This window comes from Acinonyx jubatus, chromosome D4, assembly GCF_027475565.1.
Source record: "Acinonyx jubatus isolate Ajub_Pintada_27869175 chromosome D4, VMU_Ajub_asm_v1.0, whole genome shotgun sequence".
Lineage (NCBI taxonomy): Eukaryota > Metazoa > Chordata > Mammalia > Carnivora > Felidae > Acinonyx > Acinonyx jubatus.
The window spans coordinates 36094288-36115102 of NC_069391.1; the positions used below are offsets into that span (position 1 = coordinate 36094288).

Here is a 20815-nt window from a genome sequence, read left to right on the forward strand (position 1 = left end):
TAACCTTCTGGAGAACAGCAGTTGACGTTATCATTTTGTTGGGAAGCCCTGAAGATGAGGGGTGTGTTTTAAAGATACACCGATTTGGGGCCCCGGGGTGGCTCAGTTGGTTAAGCGTCTGACTTCGGCTCAGGTCATGATCTCACGGTTGGTGGGTTTGAGCCAGTGTCAGGCTCTGTGCTGACAGCTCAGAGCCTGGAACCTGCTTTGGATTCTGTATCTCCATCTCCTTCTGCCCCTCCTCCTTTCATGCTCTTTCTCTCTCTCTCTCTCTCAGAGCTAAATGAACATTAAAAAAAAAAAATGACTTAAAAAAAAATAAAGATACACAGATCTGGCCTGGAGCTAGAAAGCTCACTCCACCTCTTTTGTACCTCTAACAACTGGCTTTCTCACGTCTATGTATTTTCAACTGGCAACTTGGCTTGCGTATAGTTTTGGCTTGCCATGGCCCTCATTCAAACCCATGGCATCTGAATTTTTTCGGTGCAACCGGCAAATTCTCGCCTCAGGTCTTAGCTAAATTCCTGGTCCATGGTCAGCCCAGGGATTGGCTGCCCTTGGATCACGTGTCCACTTCAGCCCAATCAGCTGTGTGAGGGTGGGTCACATGGATCAAAACATGGCTGCCCAAGAGGCACCAAGTACAGGGGAGAGGCTGGAGGTATTCAGAAGCTTGAGTTACCTGAGGCAGGAACCGACAGTTACGATTACCTTAGTCACCAGTTAAGAATCGGGCACGAATGACATGGAAGATATTACACCAAAGAAAAAGATTTTATTGTTGTCTTAGTCAACATCCCTGGGTGAAACGAAGGGCACAGCATGAGGCTGCGTTCACAGTGTAACACAGACCTTCAGGAAGCACGTTTCCTGACTGGCCTGCTCAGACATCTGTCTTTAAGCCGGCAGCCTTCCAACTCCCACCCTTGCTATCTTAGGACTCGAGATGCCAGTTTCACGCCACTCAGCCTGGCATCTGGGTTGGTTCTTCCCACATGGACCATGTGAAATTGTTATTCAGGGGAACTTTGTGTAGTTTGAGGCAAAACACAGAAGCCAATTGGCGATTCTAACCCCCCACCCGGGATATCTCCCTGGAACGCTTGGGCCTGTCACACATTCCTGGAGGGGCCGCCAGCACAGCTGCAGCCACAGCCGCCAGGAACAGGCCCGGCTCCCGCCCTGTGTGTGAGGGGAGGGCAGAGGCTGGAGGGCTTCCTCTGGGGGCCCTGGTGAGCTCACACTCACCCCCACGCACACTGACTTCATCTGTTGGATGCTTGGCCGCGAGCCCAGGCCTTGTGAGGGGCTTTCTCCCAGAACAGGCCCTGGGCCACCTGGCCGGGGTGGGGGAGGGGGCAGCTTCGGGCCTGACCCAAGGCCTTAGAAACCAGAAGGCACATACTGAGCTCTTCAATGCCAGAGGGTTTTAAGAAAAAAGGTGGGAGGGGGCAAGGGTGGTGGTAGTGGCGCTAGTTTGCTATTTAAAGGTAGAAAATGCGAGGAAGTAAAATTTTCTCTCCATTTGTTCTTTGGCATTCCCATCAGAGAATTCCAGGAGGCAAGCAGATGACATCATGTCTTACAACGGAGAAATCCCAACGATGCTGTGAAATGGAGTTGCTGCCCGCCCCATGTTTCCAATGGAAGCTGCTTTATGTTTATGTGTTTAAAGCTGTTTTATGTTACATTTACACGCGAGTTTAATATTCCTAAGTATCTACCAAAAGTAGATTACAATGCAAGAAGATCACACAAAATGAACTCCACTTCTAAGCATCGCAAACATTTGGAATAGAAAAAGACCAGGGATGGATATTATAAGAAATATACAAAAAAAAGTTTGCTTAAAAAACAAAAACCAACCAAACGTTTTAAAGTTGATTTTTTCCCCCTGAAGTCCAAATTATTGTGGTCTAGGTAACCATTAGGATAAAGGCTTCATTGGCTCCTTCCTTTGATAAGAATAAGTTCATGCATAACCGTATATCCAAGCGTGTGGTGCAAGAGACACTCACACATGCATCACACACACACCAAGCGCGTACACCCACAGGGACAGACACACCGCTGAGTTTTTGTTGTTCTAGGAACTTCGTATCCACGCTCAGTCTGCCACCTTCCCATTACGTTTAATGAATTACTTCTTTGGAGGCAGGACATTTTCTTCAAAGAAGCCCTGGTTGACGACATTCCCTGCCGGGAAGTATCGGGCCACCACGAAGGAAGACCCGTCGCTTGCAGATGCCTTCCCCACTCCCATCTTCTTCGTATTCTTCCACACCATGGCCGTGAAGTGTCCTATAGGGGCACAGGCAGGGGGAGAGGGAAACAGGTCAGTTAGCAGAATCTGGAGAAGGATGTTTCAAAGGATTCTTGAGCCCTGCACTGTCTTGTAAGGCTTGGGAGGCTTCATCTTCACGCACACCAATCAGAGGAAGGAGACATAGAACGCTCCGCCTACCTGATTTTCTGAGGCGTCACATCCTCTCAATCAGCCACACAGATCCTCCTCACCCCACCAATTCTCGATGCCCAAAGGTTTCATGGTCTCCCAGAGATCACGACAAAGCTGAGTGACCGCAACAGTTAGGATGACACCCTACCAGCACCTGACTCCACCCCTCCCTGCAGACTGTAGTCTTCAGGGTCACTGATGATCTGTCTCCATGTTCTTCCCCAAAGACCCCTTTTTGTCTCTATCTCACTTGACATCTTAGGAACATTTAATAGGGTCGACTCCTCCCCTTTTCAAAGCACTCCCCTCTTTTAGTTTCCATGACGCTGCCCTCTCCGGGCATCCCCATCTCACCGCCTCTTCTTCCTCCTCTTCCATCTCACTTGTAAATGTTGGAGGGGCTTGCGCTTCCCAAGGCTCAGTCCTGGGCTCTCTGTTTTTTTCTTGCTGTCCTCTTTAGGTAATTTCATCTTTCCCTGGCTCTCAAATGTATTTCTCCAGCCCAAATCTCTGTATTCCAGATACAACTACTTACTTGACATTTCCACTTGGATGACTCATAGGCAAACCTATCCAAACCTCATCCTTGATTTTGGTTCCCCGCCCTCCCCATTCCCCCACCACCAGAGTTGCTCCTCTTCCTCCCTTCCATTTCCATTAATGGTCCCCTTATGCACACAACCCTAGGGGTTGGTCTGTATCCCTCCTTCTCCCACATTTCTCCCTCAACAATGCATCATTCAATCTTGAAGATTTGAACTCCAAAATATATCTTAAGTCCATCTACTCCCCAAACTTTGGTCTCAACCACAAACTTTCTCACTTGGACCACTGGGATAGCCCTTGATTGGTTCCCTAGCATCTGCCTTTGCCTCCTCTAATTCATTTTCTACCAAAGTAGTCGGAGTAACTGTTTTCAGACATATCTGTTTACTTCCCTGCTTAAAAATCCTTCAACCGCTTCCAATTGCACCTAGAATAAAAGTGAGGAAAGTGAAGGCTTTGGCCTGATGGCCTCCTTTCCATTCCTTGAGCACATCAGGTTATTTCCCACCATGGAGCCCTTACACACACTGGCCGTTGTGTGGACTGCTCTGATGATGACCAACATCATCTTGTCCCTTAGGCCTCAGCCTGAATATCACTTGTGGAGGGAAGCCTTTCACAGTGACTCATTTCCTGAACACCTCCCTCCCGAGATCATTTTATCATACCTTGTTTTTCCCCTTCAGCATTCTTACCATTTGCAATGTTATGTGTGTTTGGTTTCTTGCTAATCTGCTTGGCTCTTTGACTAGGCTAGGAGACTCACAGGGGCAAGAATGAGATTGTTTCAGTAAATTCAGTACCCTGGCACAGCCTGGCACATGAAAAGTACAAACTAAACCTTTGTTGAATGAATGAATGAATGAATGAATGAATGAAATGAGTGAATGAATGAATGAATGAATGAAATGAGTGAATGAATGAAAAGGCATATGGAAGAACCATCTTAGACTTGGGTTCTGCCCTCACTGAAGTGCAGGCTTTCTATTTTGAGCTCTTTGAGACCTTGACAGGTTAGAGCCTCCTTCAATTTCCTTTGCTCTGTGCCAAACAGCCCAGTTCCTTCTCAAGCTACTGTTGACCCTCCAGACACTTCTATGGTTTGCTGAGCTGCTCAGCATCTCAGGCTCCCTGCCCCTCACCCACTGCTTCTTTCGAGCTTTTAATATAGCTCAGCTTCCAACTCCCCTTCTGCTTTGGGGTCAAAGAGTTGCTATAGTGGCTTCTTTGCTCAATGACCATTAATACTTCTGTCTCCTAGGAGTAGAGGTTGGGAGTTTATCCCTCCCACCTTCACTGTTGAGGACTCACAGAGATCCTCTGACAAGTCAATATTTACTTCCATATCACAGAATGGCATTCATTTGCTAAAACAACACTGAAGAGACTATGTTTCCTCTTTGAGGGTGGGCACCTCACCTTTCGTATTGACCACAACATACCCAGTGTTTGGCACGGAGCTTGGCACAGGTAGATGCTCAATAAGTAACTGATGAAGAACAGAAGAGACAGAGGGAAGGAGGAAAATTGTGATCAGAGGAGCTAAGTTTCCCACAAGGCAGCTAAGAAAGAAAGAGGGGAACCACTTTACGTCCATTAGGATGGATATTATTTTTTTTTCTTAAAGAAGAGGAAAATAACAAATATTGTTGAGGATGTGTAGAGATTGGAACCCTTATGCATTGCTGATGGGCATGTAAAATGGTGCAGCCACTGTGGAAGACAGTATGGTGACTCCTCAAAAAATTAACTATAGAATTATTATATGATTCATTAATTCCACTTCCAGGTATAAACCCATAAGAACTGAAAGCAGAGACTCAGATATTTGTACACCAATGTTCACAGCAGCATTATTTACAATAGCCAAAAGAGGGGAAAAAACCCAATATCCACCAATGGATAAATGGATAAACAAAATGTTGTATATATACATATAATAAAATACTATTCAGCCTCAAAAAGGAATGAAATTCTGGTACATCCTACCTTGAGGATGAACCTTGAGGACATCATGCTAAGTGAAATAAGCCAGACACAAAAGGGCAAATATTAATGACTCCAGTTATATTAGGTACCTAGAATAGTCAAACTCATAGACACAAAAGTAGAAGAGTGGTTGTTGCCAGAGCTTAAGGGTGGGGAAATGGGAGGGAAGGATGGGAGTTATTGTTTAATGGGTTCAGAGTTTCAATTTGTGATGACTGTAAAGTTCTTGGCAATGGTTGCACAATATGTGAATGTACTTAATCTCACTGAACTGCATTCTTAAAAATGGTTAATTTTATGGCAAATATATTTTACCACAAAATGGAAGGAAGGAAGGAAGGAAGGAGAAAGAAAGAGAGAGAGAGAGAAAGAAAGAAAGAAAGAAAGAAAGAAAGAAAGAAAGGGAAAGAGCGGTAGATATTCACACTCTTCCAACCCGACAGTTGATATCTTCTGTTGTGTCTCATGTATGGTAAGGACTGAAAAAATGTTCATTGATTAAATTGTGTGTTTTGCCCTATGGTTGAACTCCATTTTTATAACTATTAAATTTAGGTATACTTTTTTGCTTTGTCTACATCCATAAAAGATTTAAGATTACTAAATTGTGAAAATAACCAAACATAAACACTGATGAGTAGAGTTGCCGTGATAAAAATCAAAGCAAGAACTAAAGGAAAGGAAACCCGAGGCTCAATTATGTATCTTTATCACATATCTTTAGACTTGTATTAACCAATGCCCAATAAACTCTGATTTTCACCTCAAAATAGAGGAGAAACACTTCTTGCCAATTCACCCTTGGTCCTTACACTTTTGAGTCACAGCTCCAGGCTTTCGGCAACTTTGCCAGATGTCACTGTTTCTAAAAGCTGCCTTTTTATTAAGGCTCAAGCCCTTTTTCACACCAGCCTTTTCTTTCAAGAGAACCACATGCTTTGGCTACTGACCATTCACTCTCTCTGCTGCCCAGACAAGGATGAACTGCCATTTATCCACCGGTTGCCAAGGAAGTGATTACAGACACAAGGTGCACATCAGCAGTTTGCATGCCTGTGGAAGCCTTTTCCAAACAGATGAGACTAAGTAATTTTTCCTCTGGCTGGGGAGGTCTCTGGTTACGGAGATAATTAAGTATGGGTATTCAGAGATGAGTTAAAGAACATGACTTCCTTAGCAACCATCAGATACACAGTGGTTTCTAACTAAATCAGTTACAGTTTCTTCCCCACCCCCCACAAAAGGGATCACATCCTCTTTTCTGCTATGGACCCAAGCTTGCTAGAATACACATTTGGAAAGCATATTAAATACGTTACAGTATATTCTTGCAAGGGAATAACGTAAAACAGTAAGAAAGAATGAAAAAGCTCTTTTTGTATTAATAGGGAACAATCTCTGGCAATCTGCTGCATGAAGAAAGAAAGCGCAAAACAGATCATATATCTGACACATAAAAAAAGGGAAAAAGAGAACATATTTACACAAACGCTGGTATAAAATCAGAACAACTCTCGAATGATACCCAAGAAACTCGTATCACTGGTTGGAAGGGAAAGTTCTGGAGACCAGGGATGGAAGGAAGACTTTTTTACCTTATACAGTTTGCAAGTTTCATGTCATGTAAAAGTATTATTTACTCAGAATAAACAAACCAACCGACTCATTAAAACAGAAAATAACAAAGGAATTGCAAGAAACCATTTCTTTCCACACAACACACAGCACAGAACTGTGTCCTTTGTCACAAGATGCTGACCCAAGGTGGGTGGGGATAGATTACAGGATATTTCAAAGGCCCTTCCCCTACATCATGGACTCAGGCCAGGAAATCCCTGTAAACAGCAGCTCTGGGGAGGCTGAGGCACGGGGAATGGGCCCGAGGATCTTGAAGGGTCTTGCAGTCTCTGACTATAACACCGTCCAAAGCTGTGCTTCTGTCTTAGGATCAGGCTGTCTCCCCCAGGCATTGCCCACCGGCACCTGGGACAGCATAGGGGCTAGTTGCTCTGAGGTTTTCCTCTTTCGGGCTGGGAGATGTGGGTCAATAGGTTGGACAGGCGGTCAGTGATCAAGGAAAGTTGAGTCCCATTCCCAGCTCTGACCCTTGTGAGATTCCCACCTTGAAGCAGGGGCCATGGAAAAAGCATCAGACTGAGGATAGGAGATATAAAAGAAGACTCTTCCTCTTTATGGCCTCAGTTTCGTCCTCTGCAAAATGGGTAGAATAAAGCCCCGCCTACGAATGGTGTTGTGAGGCTCACGTGGCTGTGGCTGTGGAGGCACTTTATAATTGTCAAGTGCCACGCACATGAGCAACGCTAATAACTCACTCTGACACATGTCTGATTGCTCGCGAGTCTTGCTCACGGGGTAAGCGAATCCAGACGCTCTGAAATAAAATGTCTTCTGGACGCCGAACTTTACGAAAAGAAGACAGGTCTGCACATACATCCTTAAACACTGGTGGGAAGCTGTTCCTGTTCCCTTCCTCACCCCTTCAACTGAACTGCCATCCAACAGTCATTTCTGACTTAGGGCCCTGACAGCGGCCTCCTTGTCCCCAGCCCGGGGAGCTGAGAGGAGAAATGCCTCAGCAGATGCTTCCACCTCTGCCCCACAGTCCTGCCTACGCTGTCGAAAGAACCCCTGCCCAAAAGGGTGAGCAGCAAACCACAGGAAACAGTGACTGGCTCCGACAGCGTGTCACTTCCTGCTTCGGAAGAATGCTCCAGGGGGTGAGAGGCCATAGTGGCCCCACCCATGGGTGGGATGGGGGAGGGGAGAGGGAAGGGGGTGGGCAGAGAACCCCCTTTTCAGTTTCCCTGGTGCCTTTCGGTCAGAGAAACTCACAGCCCCTTCTGACGCATCCTGGGCCGCAAGTCGATCTGAGTCGGTTCTGAGGAAAGAGGGTGTCAGGTGAGGGAAGCCTGCTGGAGGGAAGCCTGCAGGAGGGAGCCCAGAGCACAGAGCAGCTGGTGGGGCTGTAGTAAGCTGAATGTTTACTGCTCACTCTGGAGGCCTCGCAGAAAAGCCGATGCCGGTGCCACAGCTGGCCCTTCCCCGCATCTAAACACCAGCTCTCAGAATGTCCCCTAAAGGCCACCACCTGGCCCCTCACCCTCTGGGACAGGGGAAGCACAGGGAGTCAACCCAAGTTCACACAACTGACAGTGCTGGAGCCTAGAGCAGATCTAGGCTCTCTGCTCACCTGAACCCCAAACTGGAGAGAGAAGATGAAGGGGGAGCCTGGGAGGCTGTAGGTGTGGGAAGCACCTGGGAAGGGTGTTGGGGGAGGGAGTTAAGACCAGGAGGAGAGAGTGAGCAGTTTGGCCCTTTTCCTGAAGAGAGAGAGGGCTTTCGAATATTCTGGCTGTGGGCCCAGGCTGGATCGGAGGGGAGCAAGACTGGCGGTAGGATGATGGGCCATAGCGCCACTCCCGGGAGCAAGCACTGAGCAGCGGTTAAAATCCACAGCCTCCTGTGACACACACACTCTAGTGATCCGGAGAACTTGGAGCTGGTGGGGAGGGAATCCGTGGCTCGGGTGTTCTCAGATAGAGGGGGATGTGTGCGTGTTGGGAGAAATGATGGCGAAAGAGAGTTTTGCCCTTTGGGCAAAGTCATACAGGAGAAATACGGAAGAGGTAAAATAGGAGGGAAATGGCCGCTTTTCAGAGCGTTAGTTCCTTTCCAAAGTGCAACCCTGCCCAGGACCAGGCCACTGGTGTGATCCCATCACTCACCAGTCCCAGAAGTGAAGCCGGGCTGCTGGAAGTTGTAGTTCTTGATTTCACTGTACCATCTATCAGCCACCTCCTTTCCTGCAGGGAAAAGACACTGCTTAAAACTCAGCAGTGGAATTGGGGCACCTGGGTGGCTCTCTCTGCCCCTCCAGAGCACGTGCTCTCTCTCTCTCTCAAGATAAATAAACTTAAAAAAAAAAACAAAAAAAACCCAACACCTCAGCAGGAAAATCATCTCACTCACTACTCCTTCCATCTTCTCCCGTTAACCCCAAACCACCCACCCCACAGTTAGATGTCTGATAAAGCACCAGTGAGCCGAGATAGGGACTCCTGCCCAGGAGTGTATCTAGGCTGAAGAGAGAGCTTTGTTGGAGACTGGGAAGAGCCCTGGCCTGGGGTTGGAGGACTGCCTCTGTGTCCCTGCCCTACCACCAACTTGCTATGTAATCCTAGGCAAGGCCTTCCTCTCTCTTGGCCTCCGTACAAGGGCTGACTGCAACGTACTCCAAGGGCTTCTAATGATGCTCTGAGTTTTCGGGAGACTCTGCCCTCATCCCACCCAAAGTCTGTCTCCTGAAATATCCACAGGAAGAAAGGCAGTTGGGCTGGTGGGCCAGGGTCTCCACTGCAGGCAGAAGGGTCCTCACCTAGAGCATCGGCTGGCCCCCGCCGGGCAGGTGCTGGTAGGAGAAAACCCCCAGCATCTCTCTGGGAGCTGTTGGTGTCGGGACCACAGCCGGGAGCCTCAGATCCCACAGCAGTTAGTCCCACCCTGAACTGTGATTTGTGCGTGAATCACCTGGGGCGCCTGTTAAAATTCTGACTTCAGGAGGTCGAGGGTAAAGGCTCTGAGTCTGCATTTCTTGGCCGGTGGACCACACTTTGAGTAGCAAGACCTTACACAACAGAGGGTACACACTGGCCTCACCCGGGGAACACTGAAACGTTGCTGAGGCCTGGGGCCTGCCACAGCCTGTATCAGTATCTCCGGAGGAACCGGGTGTTGGGATTTTTTTAAAGCTGCAGAAGATCCAGGGCGGGGATAAAGACAGCCTAACGAAACAGAGATGGGGAAACTGGGGCCAGAGAGGGTAGTGACTCACTCAAGGCTCCACGGGGAGTCAGCGCAAGGCTGGAACCAATCACATCTGTTCCCACCCCTTCGGTGAGACTTCTCTCCCAGGCCCACCAAAGCCAGCGGCCTGAGCCTGGAAAGGAGGCCAAAGGCGCCCACCTTCCTGGGGAGCATGCGCACACCTCTCCCGGAGGCCCGCTGCTCTGGGGAAACTGGGAGGCCCACAGGGCCTCCCCCCCCCCCCAGGGAACTCCCAGGAATGTCAGGCCCCAGAGGGCACAGTAGCTCTCTCCAGCATTTTCCTAAAAAGCCGGACAGCCCTGTCTGAGCCAGGAAGCTCAAGAATGTTTGGTCAGTGTGGGGGGATCATCATTCCAGGCTGTGACCTTGGATGGAGGAATTGTCTTTCTCTTTTTTTTTTTTTCTAACATGGCAAAAGCTCAATTGCATTTTTCTGGTGATAAAAGTTAATACACCAACACTTAAAAGAAAGAAAAATGTGAAGAAAGTACAATTCTTCTGTAGCTGGGGATACTGGGGCGCCCCCAGGGTCATGCTGAAACCCTGCACAAAAAGGGCACAGAAATGGATTTGTCTCCCCCGCCCCCATTCCTCAGCTGGGAGCTCTTCCGAAGGGGAGGGCTGGGCAGTCTGACTCATCTCTGTGTCCCTGGCACCCAGCACAGGCCTGGCCCTGAGCCGGCCATCGGAGAGTTTGTGGTGACCAGCCCCTGGGAACAGAGGCGGAGGGTTCTGGGGCGCCTCTCTCTGGGCCGGTGGCACCAAGGCCACACGGAGGAGGGTGCTGGGGCCAGGAGGGGCCTGAATACTGGATGTCCCAGGCCCAGCTCAGGCGGGGGGGTGGGGGGGTTGGCGGGGGGCAGCTGAGAAAGTGACCTACCTGTCTGATCGTAGGAGGCCCATGCCAGGTTCTCTCCGCACTGGCCGCGACTGGACTCCGGGCTGTGCTTGAGGATCCTCGTGCTGGCCAGGGCCTCCGAATACCTGCCAGAGTCCATGTACTTCCTCAGAGCGGGTGCAGCCCAGGGAACCCCAGAGTATGAGCCCTAAACTGGTGTGGCTGAGCTTCCTTCCCTGCCCCAGGCTAGTTGCACAAATCAGGAGCATCGTGCCAGCATCTCTTCTGAGCCCCCAACAGTCTCATTTCACAGAGAAGCAAACTGAGGCTCGGAGGAAAAGGACCTGCCTAGGTTAAGTGGCTCAAGGATTATTCAAGCCTGGCTGCCTCTGCCCTCCAGTCCTATGTCCGTCCGGCTACCCCAGGGCCCCGCCACGACTGCAGCCACAGCGCCACGAAAGGTCAGAGTCACCCGGGGCTCTGGGGACACTCACTGCTGGGCCTCCCGGTTGAGTTTCTTGCAGAGCTTCAGTGGGGGGACGCCGTGCTGCTGCCGGTACTCGTTGTGGGCCTTCAGGACCTCATTATTAAACTGCTTGGAAGCTGCAATAATTTCAAAATGGAGAATGTCTCAGTGCAGAGAAAAGACCCACCAAAAGCAGGATGGCAGGCTTCAGAGTGATGCCCAGCTCAACCCTCAGGCTACAGGGACCGGCCGCTGCTGCCCTTGGGCACCGGGGCCAACCGAGCAACCACGATGCCCTGCTTCATACCCCTGATGTCACCTTCCACATCTCCGCGCGTCTGCACCTCACGGGTCACCTAGGGCCTTATGGACCACATTAGGGATTCGGGTCTTTATCGGGGCAATGGGAAGCGACTGAATGGGCGCAGGGGGCTGGGCTCCTGAGATCTGTGTTTCTGAGAGATTCTGCTGGCCGCTGGGTGGAAGATGGGCCACAGGTGCACAGAAGACGCAGGGGGTTGTGGGCGGGACAGTGAGCAACGGAACCGGAACCGCTGGGAAAAAAATGTGCAGAGCCTGGATATCTCAGACTGGACCCACAGGATGTGGTGGGGACCGGGAAGAACAGGCCTGGCTGTGGTGAGGGTGACAGGGACAGGTGAAGAAGGGGAGCAGGGGGGACAGCACCGGGGAGGTGGGGTGAGGGACAGAGTGGAAAAGAATGTGGTGGTGTTGGGGAGCAGGGTGGGGTCCTCCAGGGGTGCACTGAAGGGAGAGGTAGAGCCTGGGCCCAACTGGGTCATGACCTCAGAAAGGACGAGGTGAAGGAGGCTGGATTCAGGGAGAGAAGAAGTGGGTGAAGGCAGAGCCAACAGTAGACAGAAGTCACAGCAGTTTGGATCTGAGATGGAACCCCATCCATCCCACACCTTCCATCCGTCTCCCCGCCACTCGTCCATCCATCTTCTGATTCATAATCTATTCAGCAGCAGCAGCAGCCAGCCATCCACCCATCATCCACGCATCTGTCTGTCTGCTCTCTGAGCGCCTTCTCTACTCCAGGTCCTGGATTATGTGTGAGAGGTCCAGAGACAAATGTCCTGCCCTCAGTGAGCTCGCAAACAGAAGGGAGACAGCTTTGTACACAGACACTAGCAAAGAGTATGAGAGGGCTAAGGTGAAGGTGAGCAGAGGGCAAGGGGAACTTGGAGAAAAGCAGCCTAACGTGGGCCGGGGGATGGGGAAGGTGGCCCCTTGGATTGAGGCCCCAAGGATGCCTGTACAGGAGCCAGTCAGGCTGACTGCGAAGTCACTGAGCACCAGTCTTAGGCATCTGGGAGTGCCCCTCTGTGAAATGGGGTGAGTTGGGTGGGTTACGAGTAAGAGCCATGGCGGGGAGGGCGGGGTGACACTGAGCTAGTCCCATCTGGCGGGACCCTTCCCTGAGGCTTGGCTGTGGGCAGCAAAGGAATAAAGTGGAGGATTGAAAGAAGCGCCACTCCTATCCCTGCCCCCAGCTCATTCACCGGGCTGCCTGTCCTCTCCTCTCCTCTGCTCTTTTCTTCGCCCCAGAGGCTGAGATGACCCAACAGGGAATCTTCCTCCCCTCCCTCAGCCAGATTCCCCATGTCCCCTGGGGCTTCCGATCAAATCCCACTGGGTCTCTAAGGAGAAGCAGAAGGAAGGCTTGCCCTCAGGGAGCTCTAGGCTAAATGCGGCCATGAGAGGTGAGGCAATGCCAGTGGTGGCTAGCTGCCCGAGGGGGTTCCAATGACCCGAAGAGTTAGGACCCCGGGGGCCCAGCACTGCCTTTCCGTGAGGTCTGGTCACAGCAAGGCACCGGCAGGGGGAGGCAGGGCTGAATGGCAGGATTTGGGAGGCAAACACGGGGGGGGGGGGGGGGGGGCAGACATGGGGACACTGAACAAAGGGGTGATGGTAGCTGGGCACAAGGCAGAGGCGGAGCTGCGATCTGAACTCTTCAGGTCTTTGTGGCCAAGAAAGGGGCCAACCCCTCGTTGGTATGAAAGGTAAAGATTTCAGGTTTATGGGAGGGAGGAAGAAAAGGGAAGGAAGGTACTGTTTGGAGATCTGTTGTACGACAACGTGAGTATACTTAACACTACTGAACAGTATACTCCAAAATGGTTAACATGGTAAATGTTATGTCATGCGTGGTTTTGTTTTTTTTTTTTTTTTTTTTACCACAATAATAAAAAAGATTTGGGGTTTAGCATGTTAATGTGGTATTTGGGATAACGGAGTCACAGAGGTTCTTAAAGAATCTCTCGGGTGGAAGCCATAGCAACTCAAGGGGACCAGAAGGGGTTCCTGTTGGTGATGTGCAAAGGAGTCAGCAGGGCGACTCGGCGGCCAGTAACCCACCAGCTCCCGGGCAGCGCACTGCTTGTCCTGCACGAGCCGGTGTCCAGCTGGTGTGCTTCACGCAGCCTGGCCCCGGCCTTGTCTGCAGGTGGCGACCATCTGTAGTGTGTCCAGAAGTGGTGACAAGGTGGAGATGGGGCCAGAAATGGGGGTCTTATAAAGAATGGGTACAATGCTGGGTATGTTCATCCTGCAGATCAGACTTTGGAAGACACAGTGGAGGCCTCTGATGGATTCTGGGATCCACAGGGCAAAGTCGGGGTCAATGGGTAGAAAAGGCAGGATGATAGAGTTCAGCTCAGCCTAAGAAAGATCTTTCTCTCAATCAAAGCTTTCTAAAAACTGACAACCTCACAAGGTAATGAGCTCTCCGGCACAAGCAAAGTGATTTCTCTCAAAAGGATTCAGGCACTGGAGGCCAGTCAGATGACTTTCGAGTCCCTTCAAATCCTGAGATCTCATAAGGTCCCATCAGGGTGGGGTGAGAGGAGACAACTGAATGACCACCTCAGACTTCCAAGGAGTTCTGAGCTTCTCTGAGGAGAGGGAGTGATCAAGGTAAGTGTATGTGTACGTGCAGGGGCAGGTGTGGGTGCACGCGGTCAAGGTGGCAGAGGATCCCTATCTGAGGGACAGGCTTGGCGAGGCCCACACTAATGTCCGTTCCAGCTCCTATGTCCTGGGGAGGCCACAGTGGGACACCACAGGAGGTGCAAGGGATTGAGTGGCATGGCAATGCGGACCATCAATGAATGGGGAAGGCTTCCGGGAGGAGGTAGTGAGGAGGTGGAGAGGCACAGAGAAAGCCAGGGCCACCGGGAATCTGGTGTATCCGGGGCTATGGGGAGGAAGGGGAGACAGGGGAGGAGTGGGTAGCTTAGATGAAGCTCAGTTTGTTTACAAGCAGCCCTGAGTGCCGTGCTCAGGTTGCAGGGGACCCAGTAGTGCTGGAGGTCCTGCAGTCTTTTTGGCAGAGAGGGACATATAAGGCTGCTAGAAACTAGGTCACTGCACTCCCAGAATGTGGGAAGTAAAAAGAAACAAAAGTGAAAGTTCCTGTGCCCAATCTAAGCTTGGTGCCCAGAAGCCAAAGCTAGTCACTGTCTCCAGCAGGGCCAGTTTCCTGGGCCAGGGTTTCTAGAAAGGGGTCAGGAAGACTTTTTTGTAGGGGAACCTTCTCTCCCCACCCCTGGCTGGAAGGCATGGGGGCCCCAAGGCCACATCTCCCACTGGCCCCAGAGTCCCTCCCACCTCGGAGGCCAGTCCCCGCCCAGGTGGCTCTACAGAGCAGGGCCTCCGGGAGGCAAGATACCACTTGTGACCACACCCAGCAAAAGGCACACCTCGCTCTGTAGGAAAACCCAAGAACACATCTGCACATAAAGATTAAAAGTCAAAGAAAATCTCCCCATCCCCACATCAGGCAGGGAGAGCCCTCACAGCCACCCCACAATGGGGGAGGGCAGTGATTATGTCCTTATTTTGTAGGAGGGTAAACCAAGGCTCAGAGAGGTCATACAGGCTCAGGGTGCCAGCCCAGAATGAAGAAGGTATCCTTTCTTCTGCTTGCTGACCAACTATTTCTAGGTGCCAGGCCGGTGCACGATCTTATTTACTTATCACCCTTATCACCACCTTTTGTGGGAGCCCCTGGTTTTATTTGTGTGTTTGCTTGTTTGTTTTGATGAGGAAACTGAGGCTACTTCCACAAGGGAAGTAACCTGCCCACGTTCTCACAACTGGTCCAGGGGTAGTAGGCCCACGAAGGGGGAAACCCTGTCCTTAACCCCACACCACGCCCGAGGGCCACGACACAGAGGACAGCGCATAGAAGAGACAGCAGGGTTTCCAGATCCAGGAGGAGGATCAGGTCCAGGGAGGCTGAGTCTTTAGATCCCGAGGAGGAGGAAGTATGAGGAGAAAAGAACTTTCTCAAGAGCCTCCTCCATGCCAAGCCGTTTATGAACGACCTGCCTGAGGGGCCCCAGATGAAAATCAGGGGCTTCAGGAGTAGAAGCTCCAGGGGGCAGGTGTGAGGCTTGAATTCAGAGCTTCTGGAAGGTGGAAGGAGCTGCCTGGGCATGGCTCTCTGGGGCTGAAAGAGGGTGGCAGGACTGGGCTGTCTCTGCTAGGGTAGAGGACACTGAACTGGGATGGGGGCTCTTGAAGGTCCGAACTTGGGGCCCAAGCTTCTAACTGCCAGATAGACTCAGGTCGTGCCCCTCCCCCTCTCCCTGCCCTTGGGCTGGGACAGGCTCCTCCCTCAGCGTTGAATGTCCTCTGAGGCCTCCCAGGGCCTGACTCATTTCTCTGCCCTCTCCAGAATCCCCACCAAAGAGGCCCATCAGGGGTCAGGGCAAGAATTGTGAACGAGCCCCTTCTGTCCCCTTGGCAAGAGGCTGGAAAGCGACCTAGTCCCGCGTTTGGGGCAAAGCTGGTTGTGCTAGTTTATCAGGAAGAAAAATTATAAGTTGATCAAAAAAAAAACCCACCAAAAAACAAAACAAAAAAAAGAATGAGTTCCAGATGGGTAGCTCTTGCTCTTTCAGCCTGGCTTCCAGGAAATTCAAGAGGCAAATCCCAGCTTTTACTCACTGTAGATTCTAGGACAAGTTGCTTAATCACACTCTGTGCCACATTTCTCCCATATATAAAATGGGGATCACAGTTTCTACCTCACAGGGTTGTTGTGAAAATTCAATGAATTGGTCTATGTAAATGCGTTAGAACAGTTCTGGGCCATAATGAACAGTTACTAAATGTCAACCATAATTATCATCATCACTATTGGGCAGAGATCCTTTGGCCTCTGGCCTTCGGAAAAACTGCCCTGTCAAAGCCCTTCCTAGATTAAAACAAATTTTTTTAAGTTTATTTATTTTTCTTTATTAGTTATCTCTATACCCAACAGGGGTCTTGAACTCATGACTCACAGATCAAGAGTGTGCTGGCTCCTTTGACACTGCCAGCCAGGGGTCCCGCCCCTCCCAGATTCTAGAGAAAGCGGGGCTGCTGGTATTTAAATTGGTCTTTGATGACTTCTTTCAGTACCTCTGGGCTTAGACATTTGCTGAATGAACGAGTACACAAACAAATAAATGAAAGTCCCACACTGGCACAGAGAAGGCACTAGGATGGGAGCCTTCTCATTGCAGATGAGGAAACCGTAGAACAGGAACGGCTGAACATGTGAACTGCCCAAAGTCACACAATAAGTCCACAATAAAGCCAAATGTAAGAATGTCCCTCCCTTCGCCCTCTTCCCTCCCTCAAATCTCACACACTTTCCACTTCATATACGTCTTCCTCTCCCTAATGACAAAAATGATGGTCACTGAAGAGTTGCTCAATTGCTTACTGGAACAAGGATGTCCCGGAGCATTGGGCCCAGCTGCCCCTTTGCGGGAGGACAATACTCCTTGAAGGACTGAAGGAGCCAGGGCCGGGAGAGTGCTTGCTCCGCCTACAAAGCGGCTGTCCCCGTTCCAGCCCCGCTTGTGGCCCCTTGGGCCTGCCACAGGCACTGGGCAAGTCCCTGCCTCTCTGGGCCCTGGTTCCCCATCCGTGTGAAGGAAGGATGACATCTGTGGTTTTCAAAATACCTTCAAAGCAGGAAACCCTTTCTTTGAACTACTCCCCCCCACCTTTTTTTTTTTTCAATAAAATCAACTGATGGCAATGACACAGCTGGGAGTGACCCAGCCCACACAGCCTCCCCCAGCAGAGGTGTGACAGCTCCACTTGGTAGAAAGTTCCTGGGCTAGTCGGTCCCCAAAGGCCCTCTGCTCTGACTTCCCTGGGTGCTGGGAGATGTGGGCGGAGGGACACTAAGATACTTAGCAATAATTGCAGGGTGTGTAAGTTCCCTGTGGGGCTGGCATCTCGGGTGAGAAGCATCTGGGGAGCAGGTAGAAAAGTGGTCAGTGTGTCTGAGGGGCAAGCACACAGCTGGGAAGTCAGAAACTTGGGTTCAAATCCCAGTCTGTCCACATACTGGTCAAGGTGTGAACTTGGACAAGGTGAGTCAACCTCTGTAAATCTGTAAAATTGATAATAACTGCCTTGTAGCGCTGTTACAGACGTTGGTAATGAAATACCTAGTTTCAGGTGTGGCACGTAGTAGGACCTTAATAATTGGTAATCACGATTATTAGGGGCTAGAGGCTTCTACAGAGCCCAAGGTCATTGCTTTTCTCTGCCTCCATAACACGTGCAGCAAACTGAAGGCCAGCAGGGAGACCAGGGCGAGGAGCAGGTCCTGGGAAACTCTAAGTGCTGGGCTGAGTGTCCTCTGGAATTTAAGCTGTGACGGTTGTTTGATACTTTTTCGGCAATGCCCACAACCCCAGGCAGCTCTGGAATATATCTGAGGTTAAATATTAAAAAGAGATTGGCCCCTAGGCAGTGATGAGGAAACTGAGGCCCAGAAGAGGCAGGGGCTGGCTCTTTACCCCGGTCTTTTTGGAACCACGTAAAGCCCCTGTGTGGATAGGTATCTGTGAGTGCTATCGGACGGCAGGCGCAGGTAACCTCAGGCTGGTGGCCTGGAACCTCAAGGCTGGCCCTGTGCTGAAGGCCCGTGGGGCCCAGAAAAGCCACTTTCTCTTGAAGACCCTTAGGGGGCCAGACACTACCTGGGGGCTCATGGTCTTTGGGACAGCCAAATAAAATGCATGTGGCTACGAGGGAGATACGCCTGGACCAGCATTCTGGAAGGTCCCTGGGTAGGTGGTAGGACCAGCTCTTACCTGCCTTCTGCACTGCTCTCCTCCTCTGAACTGGCCTGACTGTGCATCTCTAGTCCCACAAGGTGTCACCACCATCCCGCACCCAGACTCACAAGGCTGGCCCTTCTTCACATTCACAGTAAGTTGGTCACCAAGTCCACTTTTGGCTACTACCTCAAAAACCCTCCTCCTCCTCCTCCTCTGCAGTCCTAGATGCCTCCATCTCTCTCTCCTGAGTAACTGCAGCAACTCCCCCTGACCCCCAACTCTACCCTCCCCGTCTGGTCCACCCTGGCACAACTCTGGTCTTGCCGTGTTTAGATCAACGTCTTTCAATGGCACCCTAGGGCCCATGGGTAAAGTCCAAATCCCCAAGACTCTCCAGGAGGCTGCAAAGGTCCCCTCCGCACAGATGTCCCCCTCCCTTGAGCTCCTACCGCTCTCCACCGGCACCTGCCCTGCGGCTTGAATCACGGCTTGACTCACTTCCCACCTATCACTGGAGCCTATCCACCCTCCTCCTCAATTAGCTTTGTGATTCATTTCATGATCCAAATGAATACTCCTGAGGACAGAGGCCAGGCCCTCCACAGCAGTGGGTCTGCGGCTTAAAGAAGAAGCCAGAAACAACTGATAAAAATGTAACGTTAGAGAATTTGCGGATTTTCTCCTAAGGTACCGAGAAAGGAGTTGATTTTCAAAATGCTTTTTCACATCTGCCGCATTCTTGCCCCATCATCACCTATCATCCTGTTCTTTTACTACATGACAACTCCCTATGTCACCTTTCCATACTGGAGATCATAGGGGCCACCCTCACTGTACAGATGGGGAAACTGAAGCACAGAGAAGGAAAGAGCCTTGTTCAAGATCACACAGCAAGCGATTAGCAGAGCCAGGGCTGAAGGCCAGACCTGTCAGGGCAGAGCAGGAACAACGCCAGGGAAGGCCACTTACTCCCAGCATGGGTACCTCGTGAGTCTGGATCTTGAGAAGAGATTCAAGAAGGGACCCAGCCTCACCCACCTGAGGATGACAACCCCAGCTTCCCATTAAGCAGGACTCCTGAACTCTGCTGGACAGCTGTTCACTGAGAGCCTCCTGTGAGGCTGGGACAGACATGGCCCCTGGCCACCAGCAGTGAGGAATCTGTGGGAAACAGGTCCATGGCTGGGGTAGTGTCCCAAGCTGACTGCTGGGAGGGCTGCAACAAAGAAGACCCAGAGTGGGGCCGTCCCTCTGGGGGAATGGGGAAATCAGGGAAGGGGTCCCAGCCCCGAGTTGAGCCTAGAAAGATGGGGAGGATTTGCCACCTCAGCGAAGTGGGAGAGGCAAGGTGGTGGCGGCGAGCACTGGAAAAGGAACCCCGGGGAGGGAGCAGCGTGCCTAACAGCCTCCTAACAGCTGAACGTAGGGGAGTTAACGGGTGACGACCAACTCTCAGGGGGTTCCAAGCCCCGCGGAAGAGTGTGTACTCTCTCACCTGTGGACAGTGGGATGGAAAGCGTTAGGGAGCGACAGGACAGATCTGCATTTTAGAAAGTTCACCCCGACAGCCACAGTGATGAGGATGCGCAGCCACAGGTCCGACTAAGGGGGAAGCGCGAGTGTATATGCACGAGTGGAGCCAGACAGAGCCTGGCACAGAGCCTGGCACCGAGGGGGCCCTCAGGGGAGGAGGGACAACGACAGGAGAAAAGGATGCTCAGAGCTGTCCTGAGGGTTGGTTGGGGCGAGCTGTTTTGCAGCCAGAGATGCTGTCATAGTTGGGAGGCTTTTGCCGATTCTAACTCTGCTCCAGAAACAAAGCAAAGCCACGCCTTGGCCGGACGCTGAGCGCTAATCCCCAGCGCCTGGAAGCCCTCCCTGACGCAATCTCTGGCTCGCAGACAGGGGGACCCTCCCTCGGTCTCTCCTTCCCTCCCTCTCTCGCGGTGGCCCGAAGGCCACCCCGGCTTCCTGGCTGCCCCGGAAACCGCCGGCGCCGAGCCCGCGGGCGCTTCGCCCCGCACGCCGCCCCATCCCGCAGCCGGGGGTCTCGCGGCGCAGCCGGAGCCCCGGTCCCGCGTGGCCGCGGCGGTCCCGCTCCCCGGGGAACCAGCCCGCCGCGGGGGACGGTGAAGGCGGGGATCCCCGAGCCGAGGCTCGCGAGCCGTCCCCGCAGCCCGCCCGGCCGGCCCGCGGGCTCACCTGACTTGCCCATGGCCCGCTCGGCGCGCTCCCCGGCTCCAGCTGCCGCTGCGCTGCGCTGCGCTCTCTCGCCCTCCCCGCGCCGCTGGAGAGCCTCGGAGGTGGCCCGGCGGCCGCAGCCCCTCCCCCGGCGCCGCCCGGCCCCCGCCTTATAAGGCAGCGACAGCTGCAGGCGGAGGAGCCCGGGGCCACCCCGCCGGCTGCCCGGAGGAGGAGGCTCCGCGGGCCCCCCACTCCGCGAGCCTCCCCGCCCGGCTTCAGAGAACTCTTGTAGCCAAGGGACCCCAGCGGCCGTCCAGGGCTCTCCAGGTGCGGCCTGGGAGCCCGGGACCTCCCGGATCTCTCAGCCCCGAGCTGCCCCTCTCGGG

At 52.0% G+C, this 20815-nt stretch overlaps 1 protein-coding gene across 1 annotated transcript; it reads right to left on the reverse strand.

Moving 5' to 3' along the window:
- Positions 1-758: 758 nt before the first annotated feature.
- Positions 759-20602, reverse strand: GLIPR2 (GLI pathogenesis related 2). The gene is made up of 5 exons (XM_027039435.2): positions 20448-20602; positions 11174-11282; positions 10722-10825; positions 8743-8820; positions 759-2304 (listed from the first exon to the last, which is right to left on the reverse strand). Exons 1-5 carry the CDS (start codon positions 20458-20460, stop codon positions 2144-2146), a joined length of 465 nt encoding a protein of 154 aa, XP_026895236.1. The 5' UTR covers positions 20461-20602; the 3' UTR covers positions 759-2143.
- Between the last annotated feature and the right edge of the window lie 213 nt (positions 20603-20815).